Source organism: Silurus meridionalis, chromosome 8, assembly GCF_014805685.1.
Source record: "Silurus meridionalis isolate SWU-2019-XX chromosome 8, ASM1480568v1, whole genome shotgun sequence".
Classification (NCBI taxonomy): Eukaryota; Metazoa; Chordata; class Actinopteri; order Siluriformes; family Siluridae; genus Silurus; species Silurus meridionalis.
The window spans coordinates 7,551,927-7,570,728 of NC_060891.1; the positions used below are offsets into that span (position 1 = coordinate 7,551,927).

Here is an 18,802-nt window from a genome sequence, read left to right on the forward strand (position 1 = left end):
ATTTTTTTGTTTCAGCCGACCCGCAGTTGCCTTAATTCGCAAATTAATAGCAGTGCTAGAGTCTATAGAACGGCTACCTCTTCATTTGTATGAGACACCCGGCTCAGCATGCAACCTTCAGGTGAACCTTCCTGCAAGCCTCCTTTTTTATCTAAATTTAGAAATTAGTGATTAGAGTAATTTTATAGTAGATTGATAATTAAAGTGACATACCGTAATTTCCGGACTATAAAGCGCACCCAAATATAAGCCGCATCCGCTGAATTTTACAAAGATTTTTATTATGAGCATAAATAAACCGCCTGTCTATAAGCCGCAGGTGTCTACACTGAAACTACTTGACAGGCTTTAACGAAAGACAGTGACTGTTACACGGCTTGTATCTAAACAGTAGCCTACCAAGAAAGTCATTGTTCACTGTCTTTCTCCTTCCTGTCACAACAATTTCTCTCAAAAGTTTATCTTTTGGCATTGTCGTGCGTTTAAAAATCACCATCGGTGAAGCTTTTCTCTCGATGCCGTGCAGCTCAGAACACAGGTGAAGTGCGTTTTTTTTCATGCCCGGTTGTTTTCAGCGTGACAAATGATTCTCATTTCCTGTTGACAGTCCGAGTGAGCGGCAGGTCAAACGTCAGAGGAACAGCATCCATATTTATGATGTGGTGTGGCCTGATTCAGTGGGAGCGCGATTTAATATAAATAATTTAATTGGTTCGCCTGAACCCTTTCGGCAATTTAATTGGTCTAATGTTATGGGGCTCAGTGTTTTGGCTTGAAACTGGAAACCGGGAAAAAAACCCAGGAAAAATAAATTAGCCGCTTTATTAAGCCACGGGGTTCAAAACGTGGGAAAAAAGTAGCGGCTTATAGTCCGGAAAATACAGTAAATGCATGCATTTGTCAGTTAATTCAGATAACAGAAACATAATTGTCAAAACTTAGGTTTTGCTTATTAGGCAAATGGCTAAACTAAACACATTCATCACATACATAAATCAACAGTGTATATGTTGTAGTGCTAATTGCAGTAGGTTAGCAAACAGTAGCAAATAGCTTAATTGCTCAATCAATAGGAGCAAATGAAATCACATTCACATTGTGTAAGCCTGTACTCAATAAGAGCATATTTGTGATTTATTAATTAACTTATTAAATATATATTACATACTTGAGTAAATGGTTTATTTATTTTTTTTTAAATAAAAGATTCTGACTAGGAGGCTCCGTTTCCGATTAGAGCGGGCTCCAGGTGAGACAGCCTTAATTGATCGGACTGGCAGAATGCTCAAGATGGAACCTTTGGCTACAGTTGAGTCTCTAGAGCAGTATCTGCTTAAGATGGTAAGGTTATTTTAATAGTTTTCCCCCTCTACTCACTTATAATTTATTGTGATTCTTGTGCACTATATAATAAGTTAACCATGTCTCTGGACCAATAGGTGGCAAAGCAGTGGTATGACTTCGATAGGTCCTCCTTCATCTTTGTAAGGAAGTTGAGAGAAGGTCAAAGTTTTACCTTTAGACATCAGCATGACTTTGATGAGAATGGCATTGTGTATTGGATTGGCACAAATGCAAAGTAAGTTTCTTTTTTTTTAGTCTTTTCTGTGCTATATGCACTGCTTGCATTAAGTGCTAGGATGCATTTCCATTCTGAAAGAGTGCATTTCTGTTGTTTGTGACAGCATAGTTTAATCCATACTGTGTGTCCTTTTAGAATTGTTTTTTATTCTTAGTTCTGCTCTGTACAAAGCTCTTATTTAGTTTGAAGGTGGATTAGTACATGTGATAATGTGGTTAACATGTCTTTGCTTATGGCACATACAGGGCACAGTCCATAAGTAAGAGCATAAGTGAGGGCTGAATTAGCAGAGCAGTTGCACAGCTGTACATAAAATATGAAAATCCACATAACATAATGGGAGACATATGAGTTCAAAAAGTACAAAGTGTGTCTCGCTGGCACATCCTTGACCAGGACAGCATGTCTTTGTAGTGTAGAGCACTATGGTATCCAGGGTAATGTCTGCACCGTGAAGGACAAACATATCTAACAGACGTAACTGTCAACGCAAGTCGTAGCTGTCTGAAAGGGATATCCAGGTACTAAAGTGGATTGGTAAATAATAATCATAAAACCAAAATAGTCAGCCAGCCAGTGCAGGATTAAATGCGTACCTAAATTCTTCCATTTCCACCAAATCTGTTTGTCGGGAGCTCAACAGGGTCAGTATTCAAAGTTAGACTGCTATAGCTAACCCTTTGGTTATTCATGCCAATTGCAAACATCTTTTCAGTAGTTCCAGCATCAGAAATTTTGGACTGGACAATATGAAATGTGTTTTTTTTTCTACTGAGTCTACCTTCATTGTCTTTCCCACATTTGGGAAAGTTGATTTGTGGTAAGCCACAAAGTTACTAATTGAAGAATTTTAGGGTGATTACTAATGATAGCAAGGTCATGACATTCCCTTGGCACTACTATTGCTAGATGTGTGGGTCACTGCCAAGGATTACTGAACCATTTTGGAGGACCATGTGCACATAGTTATTCGAACAATGTGCTCTGAAATGTCAATGTGCCAATTGCCATTCCTTTGCAAGAGGGATGATTCAGAGTTACTCTGGCCATTGTGTAGGACTTGTATCTGTCATCCACAAGATGAACTGATGCTGTAATTGGCTGCATAAGGAGACTCTACACCATATTAATAAATTATTGTGGTATAAAGACAGGCCTTTCACTTTCATTGTTCAGCCCCTGTAATTTATAAATGGCACATAAAAACAGTGGAAACCCGTGTATTTAACTTAGGCATTAATTCAATACATGAATAGAATAGAGTTTGAAGACTTTCTCCATTGGCATAAAGAGGCATTGCATTTATTTTATCATATCTGCATTGCATTATTGCAAGTATCCCTGCCATTTGTGTAAATACATTGTGTAATAATAGTTAACAAAGCTATTAGCTTGTGGGTCAGTTTTTAGCTGGAGATATTATGGTTTAATAAAAAAATTTTAAAAGAGAGAAACTAAAATCAAGGGGAACAATCCCTTTTCAGGACTGCATATGAGTGGGTGAATCCTGCAGCTTATGGTCTGGTTGTGGTGACTTCGTCAGAGGGTAGGAATTTGCCCTATGGGCGTCTAGAGGACATCCTGAGTAGAGACAGCTCAGCCCTCAACTGTCACACCAATGATGACAAAAATGCCTGGTTTGCTGTGGACCTGGGCCTCTGGGTCATTCCCTCAGCTTACACGCTACGTCATGCCCGTGGCTACGGTCGCTCTGCCCTTCGAAACTGGGTTTTCCAAGTGTCTAAGGATGGCCAGAACTGGATGACTTTTTACACCCATGTGGATGATGGCAGCCTCAATGAACCGGGGTAAGGTGTTTTTCTTTTACTTCTTATGAGCTTTCTTTCAGTTCATGCGTTTTATTTTTTGTCATCAAGTTATTGGCCTTTTTCAGGTATTACACACTGTTTTTGGTGGTTAACATATTCAAATGTTTCTACTTGGGCTTTGAAAGAGTTTTTTGATTAGATTGGCAACATCATTTATTATTAGTAACTGAGTCATCTACTGATGATTTTGGCAGTTAAACAAGTTTAAGTGGGTAAACCCTAACTGACATTTGTTAAGCCAGACGCCACATCCTTTTTGAAGTTTTTCTTGATTATTGTGGGTAAATTTGCTTTGAGATGAGACAGTCTTCTTATTTATGATTTTTACATCATACTTTTTTAAGAACGCTTCTTTTTTTTTCCTCTATAAAGATTTTTATTAAATTGTTCATATTAGGTGTTTAGTCAATTTGAATTAACCTGTGTAGCTTACATTCAGACAGATAAAAACACTCTTAGATGCTCTTCAAAACTTATAATTGCTATAATATTGATTCAACTCAGCTTTGTGCTTTGCCTTTGGGTGAGTTCTGTACGTTTTTTTTATTTAAGGTCAACTGCTACATGGCCGTTGGACCCATCCAGAGATGAGAAACATGGCTGGAGACACATCCGTATTAAACAGATGGGGAAGAATGCTAGTGGACAAACACACTACCTCTCACTGTCTGGATTAGAGATCTATGGCACAGTCACTGGTGTTTGTGAAGATCAGCTTGGTAAGAATTGCCTCCACAGTTATCCAGAATTATTTTGGTGTTCATAATTCATAATTTAAATTGAACGGTTAAATTAATAATAAATGAAAAAAATTAATCATGTTGATGTTTGCAGTTTATCTAAGACAAGATTTTGGTGATAGACCCATTAGGTTTATATCAAAATATATATACTTTTTCAATGCTTGAATTCTTTTGTCTTTGGTAATTAGGTAAAGCTGTGAAGGAAGCAGAAGCTAACCTGCGTCGGCAACGCCGCCTCTTCCGCTCTCAGGTAATGAAGTACATAGTCCCTGGGGCTCGGGTGGTACGTGGCATTGACTGGAAGTGGAGAGATCAGGATGGCAACCCTTCTGGAGAGGGCACTGTGACTGGAGAGGCCCATAATGGTGAGATTCTAGACACTTTAGTACAAAGGTTATATATTAGCAGGTGATATTTGTTTGTTGCACAGTGAAACAAAACAAAATGCACAATATATTTCCTGAAACTAAATATCAGAAGCTATGATGTTGTCAATTCAGCATTGGCATTGGGAGAGAATAAGTCTTTCACCATATTTTAATTCTTTGATTTAAAATCACCCTGAATTATTTTATTTAAAACCATACTTTTTACAATTGTATACTAATTAGTTTTGTTGTTCCATGATTGCAGACAGTTATAGCAGCTCAGAACACGAACACACACACACGCGCGCACACACACCATATATATACAGTGGAATCCGCTTATCTCGCCCTCGGTTATCTCGACAACCCTATTAAGTCGACGTTTTTGAAGTGGAACCGCCAAATTCTTGCTTTGTCTAAGCATTTTTTATCGGTTATGTTGACTTTTTTATGTCGCCGAACCCTAATATCTCGAGCACAAGGGGGGAAAAATTTGCCATTTAACGTCGGTTATCTCGGTGCAGCCGCAGAAGAACTCATGAAGTGGCGGAAAAATCAAGTCTTACAGCTGCTACAGGTGTTGTATTGTATACTGGTGAATCTCTGCTGTTAGTGCACATATGCCTTTTGTTGTTAAATGTTATGCGATGAAGGGGAGGCGAAAGTAGAAGCGCGGCGCTGAACAGCACACGGGAGAACGTGGGATGAGCAGCAAAAGCATAGAATGAACACCGGCAGGGGAATCATGATGCGCTTTGGGAAGAAAAGAGCAGCCGTTGAGAGAGTGCCGGTGGGAAGGCACGTACCGGGATACGCATGAGCGATAACAACGACCGCCGTGAACCAACATATACCAACAATAACGGACGGTGAGAGTGTGGAAGTTTAAATAGGAGCTGGTGATGATGCTAAGCGAGCACCATATGTGCGCGGTTGAATCGGAGCTTCAGAGAAAGCGGCCGAGAAAACACCTGACACTCTGAAGGGGGCGGAAGGGGGCGTGGCAGGTGGGTTCCTGACAGATAAACATGTACTGTATGTATTTTTATAGCATGCCTTCATCAAACAAATCGCGGCAACACTGTTGTGTAAAAAACCCTCCAAAAACACGTGCATGCACATTCTCATTTATTAACGCACATCATGTACATAAAGAAATTTCAAGCACGTTAATATATTGCCGCCATTTTGATTTTCGTTTATCTCGATCATCGGTTACCTCGATGCTTTTTGGCACCCCCCTAGGACATCGGCATAACCGGGTTCCACTGTGTGTGTGTGTATATGTATATGTATGTATGTGTATATATATATATATATATATATATATATATATATATATATATATATATATATATATATATATATATATATATATATATATACACACACACACGTATTAAGTAGTGGAACAACGTATTAAGTAGTGGAAGTTTGTTTAGTCTCTGCCTTGCACTTTGAACGCATTTTTTAAATTTATTTTTATTATTATTCAACTTGAAATCATACGCAACAAAGCCCCAGGGGTATAAAAAAAAAAAAAAAAAGAACCCACTAGATTTAGCACACTGTCACTGTGTATTTATTTATTTATTTATTTTTTTTGTGTGCATGCATGAAAACCCTTAAGAATCCAAAGTGCTAGTGTTAGCCACTAACCAGGAAGTGGCTATCGGCTAGGGCGGGGGTCGGCAACCCGCGGCTCTAGAGCCGCATGCGGCTCTTAAGCACCGCCCTAGTGGCTCCTGGAGCTTTTCAAAAAAAAAATAATAATATATTATTATTTCAGTACGATATAAATTAATAAACATTCTTAACGTTTTTCAACGTTGTAAAAATGTGTATAATAAATATTTAATTTCAACATTTCTGTCAACGAAGATTTACGTCAAAAAAAAAAAACATAATACATTAAAATTATAATGGAAGTTAAACTTATGCTCACTATGTATTTGTAGCCTACTTATCATTTTGATACCAAGTGGGTAATATAGACGCTTACATTACCTTCATTATAAGGCTTATATAAGGCGTTTAATTTTTTGCGGCTCCAGACAGATTTTATTTTTTTTATTTTTGGTCAATATGGCTCTTTCAACATTTTGGGTTGCCGACCCCTGGGCTAGGGCTATAGATTCTTCAGCATTTTATATCCAGCTTCAAAAAAAATTCTTAAATGGAGAAAGCCTGACAATTCCACATTTTAAGGGAGGGAGTGAATGAAGGATGGCAGGAATTAAGAATTTATTTATTTATTTATTTTTTTAAGTATGCTGAAATAAATAGAACTGTTAAGTAGATCATCGCTTTAAAATATTAAATATTAAATTATAAAACACACACACACACACACACATCTGTATTACCCAGATAGGGTCTAACAAATTTAAACTATTCAATAAATATTTTTATTTTTTTTATTTTTGGTCAATATGGCTCTTTCAACATTTTGGGTTGCCGACCCCTGGGCTAGGGCTATAGATTCTTCAGCATTTTATATCCAGCTTCAAAAAATTCTTAAATGGAGAAAGCCTGACAATTCCACATTTTAAGGAGGAGTGAATGAAGGATGGCAGGAATTAAGAATTTATTTATTTATTTATTTTTTTAAGTATGCTGAAATAAATAGAACTGTTAAGTAGATCATCGCTTTAAAATATTAAATATTAAATTATAAAAACACACACACACACGTACACATCTGTATTACCCAGATAGGGTCTAACAAATTTAAACTATTCAATAAATATTTTTTATTTTTTTTTTTTTTTTTATTTAATTAATTTTATTTGGGCCAATATAATTGATTACTTAATTTAATCAATATAATAAAAAGTGTATTGCATTAATTTGATATATATATATATATATATACATACACACACACAATTATTTATTATTTAACTAAACAGGCATTTTATTAATTGTTTTAAAAATGTAAACCGTACAAATGTTGATCACAAATGTTAATAATATAATAATATAATAATAATCAATTTTTCATGATTCTGCACGATTAATTATATCGCATCGCAATGTCAGCTTGTTTCATTATATGATGGCAAATGTTGCGATTTAATGAAATAAATAAGTGCATGTGTGGACACACTTTCTGAGAACAGTTTGCAGATTTTCTACGCCACTAACAAAGCAAAAACGACCAGATAGTTTCAGTTTATACAGTGCAAATTTGGCGTGTGTGATCACGTGACTTTTCGGTGTGCCGCATGGAGACCAGGTGAAGATGGACGCTGATACACGGTACACTGAACTGGTAGCCAAAAAACTCTGTATGCTACCTGTGTATATATATTTTAGATTTAAAATTGTCAACACTGAGAAGTACAGTGAGAGATACTTTGCAAGATTTGCTAAATTAAAGTTGCTACATCATGTGGCAATATGACAAATCTGTAACAGATCTTACTGGTTCCGGGTCGGAAGAAAGAGATGGCAGGCGTTGGTTTAACAGACAGTGCTTTCTTTTATTTTTCATTCACTTTTGCCCCATCGCTTTCCTGTCCTCGTATTCACGCACACTCACTAGCGGTAACGCACATCTTTCCTCAAGCCAACGCGTAACCTGTGCACACTCGCGGGTCAACACGCCTTCACCTGGCAACCTCTGCATTCCAACACGCGTCCCCATACGCAGTCTTCTCTGCCCGATATTTCTCTCTCTTTGGTGTCTGTTGCATCCTGCAAGTTTTAGTTAGAGCTTTGGGCTGCTTTAGTTTTTTCGGTGTGTTCCGCACCATTGGCTCTAGTTGGATGGCTTCAGCTGTTTTTCGGACAAATCTTCATGTTGAATTGCATTCTCTCCCCCTCCTTACAATCGAACAGGTATCATGCCTCTATCCTACTCAGGCAGTCATCCACTATGCAGTATTGTGTCCATTAGTTAAGCCTAGTGCATGCTCATGTCATCTTTTGCAAAAGCTCAATGGTCAATTTAGTTCTTGGTACTTTATGGAAACAGGAATTTTATCTTGGCTTTTCACACAGCTTTGTTTTTGCTATTTTTAGCACTTTCATACATCAACTGGATCTAATATACTTTTGATATCTTCACATGTAGACATTGAACATTACCCATCCAAAATATCTAAATTGGTTTAGATAAATTGGAATTGTAAAGTGCAAGAGTATGAACTAATTAGTTTTCAATCTATGCTGATCTGTGCTGCTATTTTTTGACTCTATGGTGTCTCACTTGGTTCCCCTGACTGGCTCTTGACTTGACCCACACCCAATCCTCTTTCAGGCTGGATTGATGTCACCTGGGATGCTGGTGGCTCAAATTCCTACCGCATGGGTGCAGAAGGGAAGTTTGACCTGAAATTAGCACCGGGGTACGACCCCGAGTCGGCGCCGTCACCCAAAACTGTTTCGTGCGCTGTTGCAGGACCACCGACTCCCTGGAGCAGCCTTGCCAAAAACAACTGTCCAGACAGGGTTGGCCAGTCACTGGCATCTTCTGGTCGCAAAGGCAGTAGCAGCTCGGCATGCAGCGATGTTGGCCTTGGCTCTGCTCGCAGACTTGAGGGCTTGTCTGAGCAGGGCACACTTGAGGGGGGTGGACTCACGGGGACAGAGGGACAGGAGCCACTTGTGGTTCTCTCCACAGTCGAGGGTGGTTCTGCATCCTGCGAAAATGCTGATCCCAAGAGTGAATCAACAGCCATCTCTGTGGGGCCAGTTAGCGTCAGTTCACCTGATGTCAGCTCTGTCTCTGATTCATCTGGTAAAGCTGCGGTGTCCCAGAGGCCCCTGGGCCCAGGCACTGGTGCTCGCCTTTCAGTCAGCTCACTGCTTGCAGCTGGTGCTCCTATGAGTTCCAGTGCTAGTGTTCCTAACCTGTCATCACGTGAGGCCAGTCTCATGGAGTCATTTGTGCGCCGCGCTCCCAACATGGCACGCACCAACGCCACCAACAACATGAACCTGAGCCGTAGCAGCAGTGACAACAATACCAACACAATTGGCCGCAATGTTGCAGCTGCATCCGGTGAGTAGTCATGGCTTGCCAGTCTGCTAGTATTATTGGTTTCAGCTCCTTTAAAATGTAGACATGTTTCCTATAACTTGAAGCTAGTTTATGCTTAAATAATTGCACAATATTGGCTGGACAAATTTGCTGTAACATGGGGGTGTATTGGTTTGTTTGGTATGGACAAGATGGTACAACTATAATTATTTGTAATTAATACAATAAATTATCATTAGTATTATTTATTTGTAAGCAAATATATATATATATATATATATATATATATATATATATATATATATATATATATATATATATATATATATATATATTTATTTATTTATTTTTTTTTTTAACTCAGTGTTAAACATTGCAACTAGAATGTAGCATTGATTTAAATGTCTTGGGAAGCAACTAAAAAATTAAGGTCATAAACTGCTTGATTCTGTAGCACAAACTCTTGTCTAAAATGCTTGTATAGCTTTTTGATATAATTCGGTGTAAAGGTAGTTTGTCACAATAACCATGCAATGTGTATATTTATAATTATATGTTTTTTGGTACGATAAATCATTAAGAAAATGCTTAGCTTAAATTGAAAATATAAATGACATTTAATATATTAATTTATTACAGTACTGTCAATTCCAAATTGACATTATAGGACCACGCTTATTTGGACATTTTTATATTTGTATGTATAAATTTAAAACCAAAGTAATATTACATGCACTGAACACAAATTATTGTTTGTCATAGGAAAATAATACACACTGAATCGGTGTGATACAGACCAATATAAAGATGTGTCTGGTTCATACTAGGTTACTGATTGATTTTGTGCAAAATAAGCATCAGTCAGGGTTTGTAATTTAAACTGTACAATTATTTTATGTGCAGAGATTTTAAACACACTGTTGAGTTCTGTCTCTCTCAAAACCTTTCCTTCATTTCAAAATTATCCTAATTTCAGTATTTGCTAAATGAATTAGGAAAACCAATTAGTATTTGTACTTCATGAAGTATAGAGAAGGTCAGAATGAGTTGCATTGTGTTTGTGTGGATTTAGAGAAAGCGTACGACAGGGTGCCGAGAGAGGAGTTGTGGTATTGTATGAGGAAGTCAGGTGTTTCAGAGAAGTATGTGAAGGTGGTGCAGGACATGTATGAGGACAGTGTGACAGCAGTTAAGTGTGCAATAGGAAAACAACAGACTGGTTCAAGGTGGAGGTTGGACTGCATCAAGGATCGGCTCTAAACCCTTTCCTGTTTGCAGTGGTGATGGACAGGTAGCAGAGTTGAAGATGTTAAGGTTTTCGTTGGGAGTGACGGGGATGGACAGGATTAAAAAGGAGTTTATTAGAGGGACAGCGCATGTAGGACGTTCTGGAGACAAGTTGAGGTAGGCGAGATTGAGCTAGTTTTGGACATGTGCAGAGGAGGGACATGGGGTATATCGGTTGGAGAATGCTGAGGATGGAGCTACCAGGAAGAAGGAAAAGAGGAAGGCCAAGGAGGAGGTCCGTGGATGTGGTGAAGGAAGACATGCAGGTAGTTGGTGTGACAGAGGCAGATGTAGAGGACAGGGGGTTGTAGAGACGGATGATCCGCTGTGGCGACCCCTAATGGGAGAAGCCGAAAGAAGAAAAAGAAGAAGGAGATTTTTACTCAGTGACAAACTTGAAATGTATGTCATTTGAGAGACAAATAAAGAGACAAATTGTTTCATAAATGAAACAAAAGAGTAAATTGTAAATTTCCTTGTTGACCCAATTTGTAAATTAGGCGAACCCATTTTTGGGAACTCCTGATTTAAGTGAAAACCTTAGAAACGTAATCTTTTCCTGAGGTCTCAAGGACAAACCTTCTTAAGTGCTATTTTTCAAGCATACTTCAGCTTTGGCTGAACCACACATTAGTTATTATTCAGTTAATCATAATTGCCTTTATGTTTTTGCAGCCTCTCCTCTAATGGGTGCACAGAGCTTTCCTAACCTTACTACCACTGGTACCACCTCAACTGTTACAATGTCCACCTCCATAGTAACCAGCAGCAATAATGTAGCCACAGCCACTACAGGTTTGTCTGTTGGCCAGTTGCTCAGTAACACTCTGACGACAAGCCTGACCTCAACATCTAGTGAGAGTGACACAGGTCAGGAGGCAGAGTTTTCACTCTATGGTAGGTTTGCTCATTTTGTTCACTTACTAAAACATCGGTTTTCTGGCTTGTAAATCATTAATCTGTGTTATTCTCCATGTTTATGTTTTCTGCCTTTATTTTGATAATTTACCTCTTAGCAATGTCAACAATTGCATGCTTCTGCTTCTCAGCTGTCTCTCTTTGAAATAAATCTTTTAATGGTGTTACTTTCCATGTTTTTTTTTGTCTACTTGACTTTTTCACAGACTTTTTAGATAGCTGTCGGGCAAATACGTTGCTTGCAGAGCTGGATGATGAGGAAGATTTGCCTGAACCAGACGACGATGATGATGAGAACGAAGATGACAATCAGGAGGACCAGGAGTATGAGGAAGTTCTGGTACGGTCCAGGGTCAACCTTGGTTACCACGTTCATATACATAGGGTAAAACTTGTTGTAGTTTTGATACCAGTACAGTACCACTCCTTAGATGTTGAGTCAGATTTTGTTTTCTTTTTGTGGTAATGAAAATGAAGTATATTTTATTTTAAATATAATTATATTATTTGTATATCTTTTTTTATTGTTGGCAAATGGCTTGATTAAATTATTTATACAAAAGAATAATTCCTGTCAGCATGGTTCCTGTGAAAAGCATGCTTGTGGTGAGATGAAGGCCTCTATTGCATGTATGTACTGTAGTTATGTAGTTTGCTGATGCATAATGCTGGTCTGTGAATTCTGTGATGTTCAATGGTGGCCTGACAGGAGGAAGAGGAATATGAAACCAAAGGGGGTCGGCGTAGAACGTGGGATGACGACTTTGTGTTGAAAAGACAGTTTTCTGCTTTAGTCCCTGCATTTGACCCCAGACCAGGCCGAACAAATGTCCAGCAAACCACTGATCTGGAAATCCCTACACCAGGTTCTCTTTATAGAAATTATAGCTTTGATTTTTACTTGCATGCTATATATTTGATTTATAGTAATTCCCCTTTTATCGCGGTGGTTACGTTCCAAAACCACCTGCGATAAACGCAAAACTTCCATAAACGGACGCCACCCCGAAAGTTTTTTTTTATTTATTTATTTTTTTTTTTTAAAGCCATAAATCATCCTTCCACACACTTTAAACACACACAGAAAACATTTGCCAGAATATAGCAAGATGAATTTTGTTTCACATTTATTGTAAGAACAGTAGAGTTCTACAGTAGCATAGCCTATGCACAGTTTCTCTGCTTGCTTATTGGTTAAAGATACACGTCACAGCATTCTTTACTTTCTGTACTGTATTAAAATTTTACTTAATTTTATAATTAATAATTATAATTTTATTAATAAATTTGATTATTTCAACATAAAACTCCATAAAAACAACTCCCAATTTTTTTTTGTCTATCAAGCTATCCACAGGAGACCAGGAAAATCAGCGAAACAAATTAGTTATGTGGCAATGCATTGCAATTCCCTGATAAACCGGGGGCGTGAGATCCGAACCGCGGTAAAGCGGGGGATTATTGTACTTTATTGTCAAAATGTTAACTTTTTAATACTACTTCTACTACTTTATAACTATATATATATATATATATATATATATATATATATATATATATATATATATATATATATATATATATATATATATATAAAATAAATAAACTTATATATGACCTTGTGCAGGTACACCTCGTTCAGAGGTGCTGGAGGAGGTAGTTTGTGCTCCTTCCCCGCATCTAGCTCTTATCTTGAAGGTGGCCGGCCTGGGAACCACAAGGGAAGTTGAGCTACCTCTCACAAACTACAAATCTACCATTTTCTACTATGTCCAAAAGCTGCTGCAGCTCTCCTGTAATGGCAGCATCAAATCTGATAAACTTCGACGCATTTGGGAGCCGACATACACGTCAGTTAAATAATCACCATACTGTCTGGGTTGCTTTAAATATTCCTTGCATACCATGTTGTTACTTTATAGATCCAGAGTTATTAACCTTAGCTGTGTGTTTATTTTATAGGATTATGTACAGAGAGTTGAAGGACTCCGACAAAGAGAAAGAAAGTGGGAAGATGGTAATGTTTTTACCTGCTACCCCTCTTCTTATAAATAATATTTATTTATCTTTTTGACTTGTTCTCTCCAGCTCATTAAAATCTGACTGTGACTTTTTTCCTGTGGCTGTTAGTAGACTGTCTCTGTCATCACTAACCTTGTAGCTAGGATTCTCTTGTAGGTCAGAAATAAAAATCCTCTTGACTAATCTTGATATTTGCACGGTCCTTTTAGGAGTTAGGGCTGTTGTAATGCATGTGTATTGCGTGAGACTTACAATCAGGAAAGACCAACTTTTGGTTCTTCCTGTTGTAGGGTTGCTGGTCTGTAGAGCATGTGGAACAGTACCTTGGCACAGATGAATTACCAAAGAATGACTTGATAACCTACATGCAGAAGAATGCAGACTCAACTTTCCTGCGCCACTGGAAATTAACCGGCACTAATAAAAGTATTAGGAAAAACAGAAATTGTTCACAGCTCATAGCTGCATACAAGGTATAGAACGGTATCATATGTGTGTGTGTGTGTGTGTGTGTGTGTGTGTGTGTGTATATATATATATATATATATATATATATATATATATATATATATATATATATATATATATATACACACACACACACACACACACACACACACACGTGTTTGTGTGTATGCGCATGCATGTGTATGTATTTTTATTTTTCCCTTCACTGTATTTGCATAGTTTTCTCTTATTAGTTTACTGTTACTTACTGTGTAGCCACATGTTACAGTTGTATTTTTTCTCATGAGCTGCATTACCATAAGGCATATTTGATTCTTGTTTAGTCATATTCCTGTTTTAAGAATGCAACAAGTACATTTGTATAAATGGTTGGTATTCCTGGTTTAGTGTCTGCTGTTAATAGTTGAGGGGATCGACTGTTGGCTGTTCTGTGTTGTAATTTTGTTTGATTATCCCCCCACCCACACACACTTCAGGATTTCTGTGAACGGGGATATAGATCTTCAGGACTTGGGTCAGGCTCTCTAGTTGCCACACAGAGCTGTGACATTTTAAGTGGGGCACGTGAGCAACCACAGGCTAAAGCTGGCTCAGCCCAGAGTGCCTGTGGTGTTGAGGATGTGCTACAGCTTCTGCGCATCCTCTTCATTATTGGAGGCGAGCCAGCAGTTGGCCTTACACTGCAGGAGGGTAAGCCCTATTTTCAACATCAGTACAATGTTAATTCTGATGTAAGCATATTTAATTTAATCAATTTCTTTTCTTTTTTAATTTCAGTAATTTTTTTGTTTGAAACCAGCTTTTGTATGAAGGACAAAATGTGTATATATACAAATTGTATGTATAAGACAAGAATTTTCTAGTTGTGAAAAAAATCTTTATTTGTTTAATAATCTTACATAGATTTGGATGATCTACAGTTCAATGCATCACCTGAGGAGTTCACCAGCAAAAAAATTACAACCAAAATTCTGCAACAGATTGAGGTAAATGAGTATAAATAACTGTAGCAGGTTTCCACCCTTTATAAAAAATAATACTAATAATAATAAAAAAAGTCCTTACTATTAAATAAATAACATTTGTTCTGCACTTTACACATACCCACTACTAATACTAGAACTTTGCATTGTGTCTTTGATTTGTATTTTGAAAACTTGGATATAAATGGTATAACTGCAGCAGTGTTAACTGGACAGCAGCATTACAGAATTCGCATTCCAAAACAATGCTCAGTTTTCACAGCTAAAGTACGTGCTCTACTTCTCGCTCTAGAACATCTAGAAAAGCACAACAAAAGAATGTGTTGGTTTTCCTGGACTCATTGTCATTTTTACAAACTTTACAATGTTTTCATCCCTTTGTAGACTACATTTTAAATAAAGTGGACAGAATCAGTCCTTTATCATCATTTTCTGCTGGGTTCTGCGTCACCTTGGCCTGTCAATAAATAAACAACTAAGTTGAACTTAAATGAATACAGTAAATCTGGAAATTGAAGAATGTCAAATTGCATCCACAGTCCTTAAACCTACTATCAGCCATTAAAAAATGGGCAAGATGAATCGGCCACATGCACAAATAACAATTACATGCAACTTTCTTTTTTTCCGATGATGTCTCAGATGCTGACATGGCATTTAAATCTACTACTATTATATTATTACTGCTTCTATTGAAAACTGTATTTAGCAGATGACTGCCAACACAAGTGATTTCAGAAAATAAATTAAAGTTAAAATAAATTTGGCTAAAATATCTGCTGAAATAATTATTTCAGTAAAAACATTCAACGTGCCATTTCTTTCTCACTAGGAGCCTCTGGCCTTGGCCAGTGGAGCACTTCCAGATTGGTGTGAACAGTTAACCAGCAAGTGCCCTTTCCTTATTCCTTTTGAGACCCGGCAGCTCTTCTTCACTTGCACTGCATTTGGAGCTTCCAGGTATATAGGTTTTTATTTCAGACAAGTTTTTATATTATTATGTGAAAGTAAAATGTAATTTTAAACTCTTAATAATAATAATACAATAATAATAGTAATACAGACTAGCCTTATTTGTCCTAATAGTCATGCTCAGCTGAAATCAAACGCAACGCAACACAGACAATGGCACAACTAATTTTATTATACTGTGTTTGTGTATCTGCCCAAAGGGCAATAGTGTGGCTCCAAAACCGGAGGGAGGCAACCATGGAGCGCACACGTCCATCAACTACAGTGAGGCGGGATGAACCAGGCGAGTTCCGCGTTGGCCGCCTCAAACATGAGCGTGTCAAAGTACCTCGTGGAGCAAGCATGATGGAGTGGGCTGAGAGTATCATGCACATCCATGCTGACAGGAAGTCTGTACTCGAGGTAGAGTGACGCTAGTGAACAAATGAATGACCACAGTTGCAACATTAAAAACGAGTAATTCGTGGAGGGAAATGTTGCTCTCTTTTGGTTTAGAAGAGCCCCTTTGTTAGAAGTGACCATGCAAATAAACTGCAATAAATAAACAAGCAAACAAACAAACAAACTTGCTGTCAAGAATATCAGCATAAATCAGAGAAATATTACTGAGTCTGGAAGATGAAGACAAATGCTATTAGAATGTGAAACACAGAAATGGCTTGTTTATAGATTGTAATGATGTCTTGTTTGAAGATTTTGCTCATGTAACTTTGTAGGGTGTGGATGTGTTTTTATGGACAACTGGAAGTCTTATCACTATTCTTAGAGTAATGAGTGGCTTAGCGTTTGATTATTTTTTTTTTGCCCATTGCAGTTTTACCTTATATTTATTATATTATTATCGAAAAGATTTCTTTGTACATTTGCATTGTATTTAATAAGCAGTGTAACAAGTAGATTACTGGACAGAGATCCTTGATGTGAAAGAGTAGCTATTCACAAGCAAATACATTTAGAATGTGTGGCATTTATCTATATCCATTGTGTAATTATATTTATATGAGATGCATTTAGAACCTTTTCTATATTTCTTGATAAATTAATCCCAACATTTGAACATTAATGGGTAAGGTTTAGGGTTAACCCTAGCATTAACCCTCTCTATCAAAACACCATGTAAAGGGAAACCTTTCAGAGGAATGCCTCCCAATAGTACAGTTCCAGACTTTTGTTCAATGTATGCCAAGGTATACCCTTTCAGTTGCCTTTTCCTTTAGTTTGTCAGCTGTCTGAATTTCCAGTATTAGCCTGTTAAATGTCATAAATCATGTTACGTCTCTGGTTTTTTAAATAAAATCTAACCAAATCTAGAGGTAATTGTTATGCTGGTGTTTCCTGCAGGTAGAGTTCCAGGGAGAAGAAGGCACTGGTTTGGGTCCCACATTAGAGTTCTATGCCCTTGTGGCAGCCGAGTTCCAGCGAACCTCACTAGGGATCTGGCTCTGTGATGATGATTTTCCAGATGATGAGTCACGCCAAGTCAGTTCTCTCCTTTTGTTAATTTTTGGCATGTTTACGTGTTGGGTGCTGAACTTAACCTGAGAATCAGGAATATCTAATGCTATTTTTTCCTGTGATTAGGTGGATCTTGGCAGTGGCCTGAAACCACCAGGTTATTATGTACAGCGCTCGTGTGGCCTTTTCCCTGCGCCCTTCCCTCAGGATAGTGATGAGCTGGAGCGCATCGCCAAGCTTTTTCTCTTCTTGGGCATCTTCCTGGCCAAGTGTATACAGGACAACCGCCTAGTAGACCTCCCTGTCTCACAACCTTTTTTTAAGCTACTATGCATGGGTGACATCAAGAGCAACATGAGCAAACTTTTGTATGACACACGCTTAGATTCAGACCACCACTTCTCTTACATCCACTCAGAGGCCTCCACTGAGGAAGAACCGTATTTGATAAGCAGCTTTGATGAGGATTCTAAATCTGAGTTCATCTTGGACCCACCAAAGCCCAAACCACCTGCATGGTTTTATGGCATCCTAACATGGGAGGACTTTGAGCTGGTAAATCCTCACAGAGCACGTTTCCTCAAGGAGCTAAAGGAGTTGGCAGTTAAGAGGAGGCAGATACTGGGCAATAAGGGCCTCTCGGAGGATGAAAAGAACACACGGCTACAGTGCCTCATGCTGAAGAACCCAGTGGGCTCAGGTCCACCACTGTGTGTGGAAGATCTAGGGTGAGCTGTGAATGGCATTACATAAGAATTCTGCTTTTATCATTGTTTATTGAGCAATATATTTTCTGTAAAACTTTTAACATGCTTGTTTTTGTAGATTAAATTTCCAGTTTTGTCCCTCATCCAAAGTGCATGGCTTCTCAGCAGTGGACCTTAAATCCAATGGAGAGGATGAGGTAAGCCATTTTGTTAAAAGAGCTGATGATTTATTTTGTAGAATAATGATTATAATGATTATATTGATTTTGAATTAGTTTCAAGGACTCACAATTTATAAAGCTACTGTTTGAAAACTGGGGAAAAATGCACTGCCTATTGAAATGTAAGATTGTAAATATATGTATTAGACTTTTTTTTAAATAATTGTATTATTTTGCCAAATAAATGTTGTGCATTATACGTTTTTTTTTATTTAACATTGGGCAGAGAACAGAAGCTTCCTATCATAGGTGATGCATGT

General features: G+C 37.8%; 1 protein-coding gene across 1 annotated transcript in view; it reads left to right on the forward strand.

Moving 5' to 3' along the window:
* hectd1 (HECT domain containing 1) overlaps positions 1–18,802 on the forward strand; it is a 40,293-nt gene that overhangs the window by 18,874 nt on the left and 2,617 nt on the right. Inside the window, 20 exon segments of the mRNA XM_046855257.1 lie at positions 16–121; positions 1,207–1,341; positions 1,440–1,579; positions 3,067–3,390; positions 3,964–4,130; positions 4,343–4,519; positions 8,787–9,530; positions 11,472–11,693; positions 11,921–12,054; positions 12,424–12,580; positions 13,342–13,564; positions 13,677–13,731; positions 14,027–14,209; positions 14,681–14,894; positions 15,108–15,190; positions 16,020–16,147; positions 16,360–16,561; positions 17,501–17,638; positions 17,741–18,342; positions 18,440–18,518. Coding sequence (XP_046711213.1) covers positions 16–121; positions 1,207–1,341; positions 1,440–1,579; positions 3,067–3,390; positions 3,964–4,130; positions 4,343–4,519; positions 8,787–9,530; positions 11,472–11,693; positions 11,921–12,054; positions 12,424–12,580; positions 13,342–13,564; positions 13,677–13,731; positions 14,027–14,209; positions 14,681–14,894; positions 15,108–15,190; positions 16,020–16,147; positions 16,360–16,561; positions 17,501–17,638; positions 17,741–18,342; positions 18,440–18,518 — 4,213 coding nt within the window.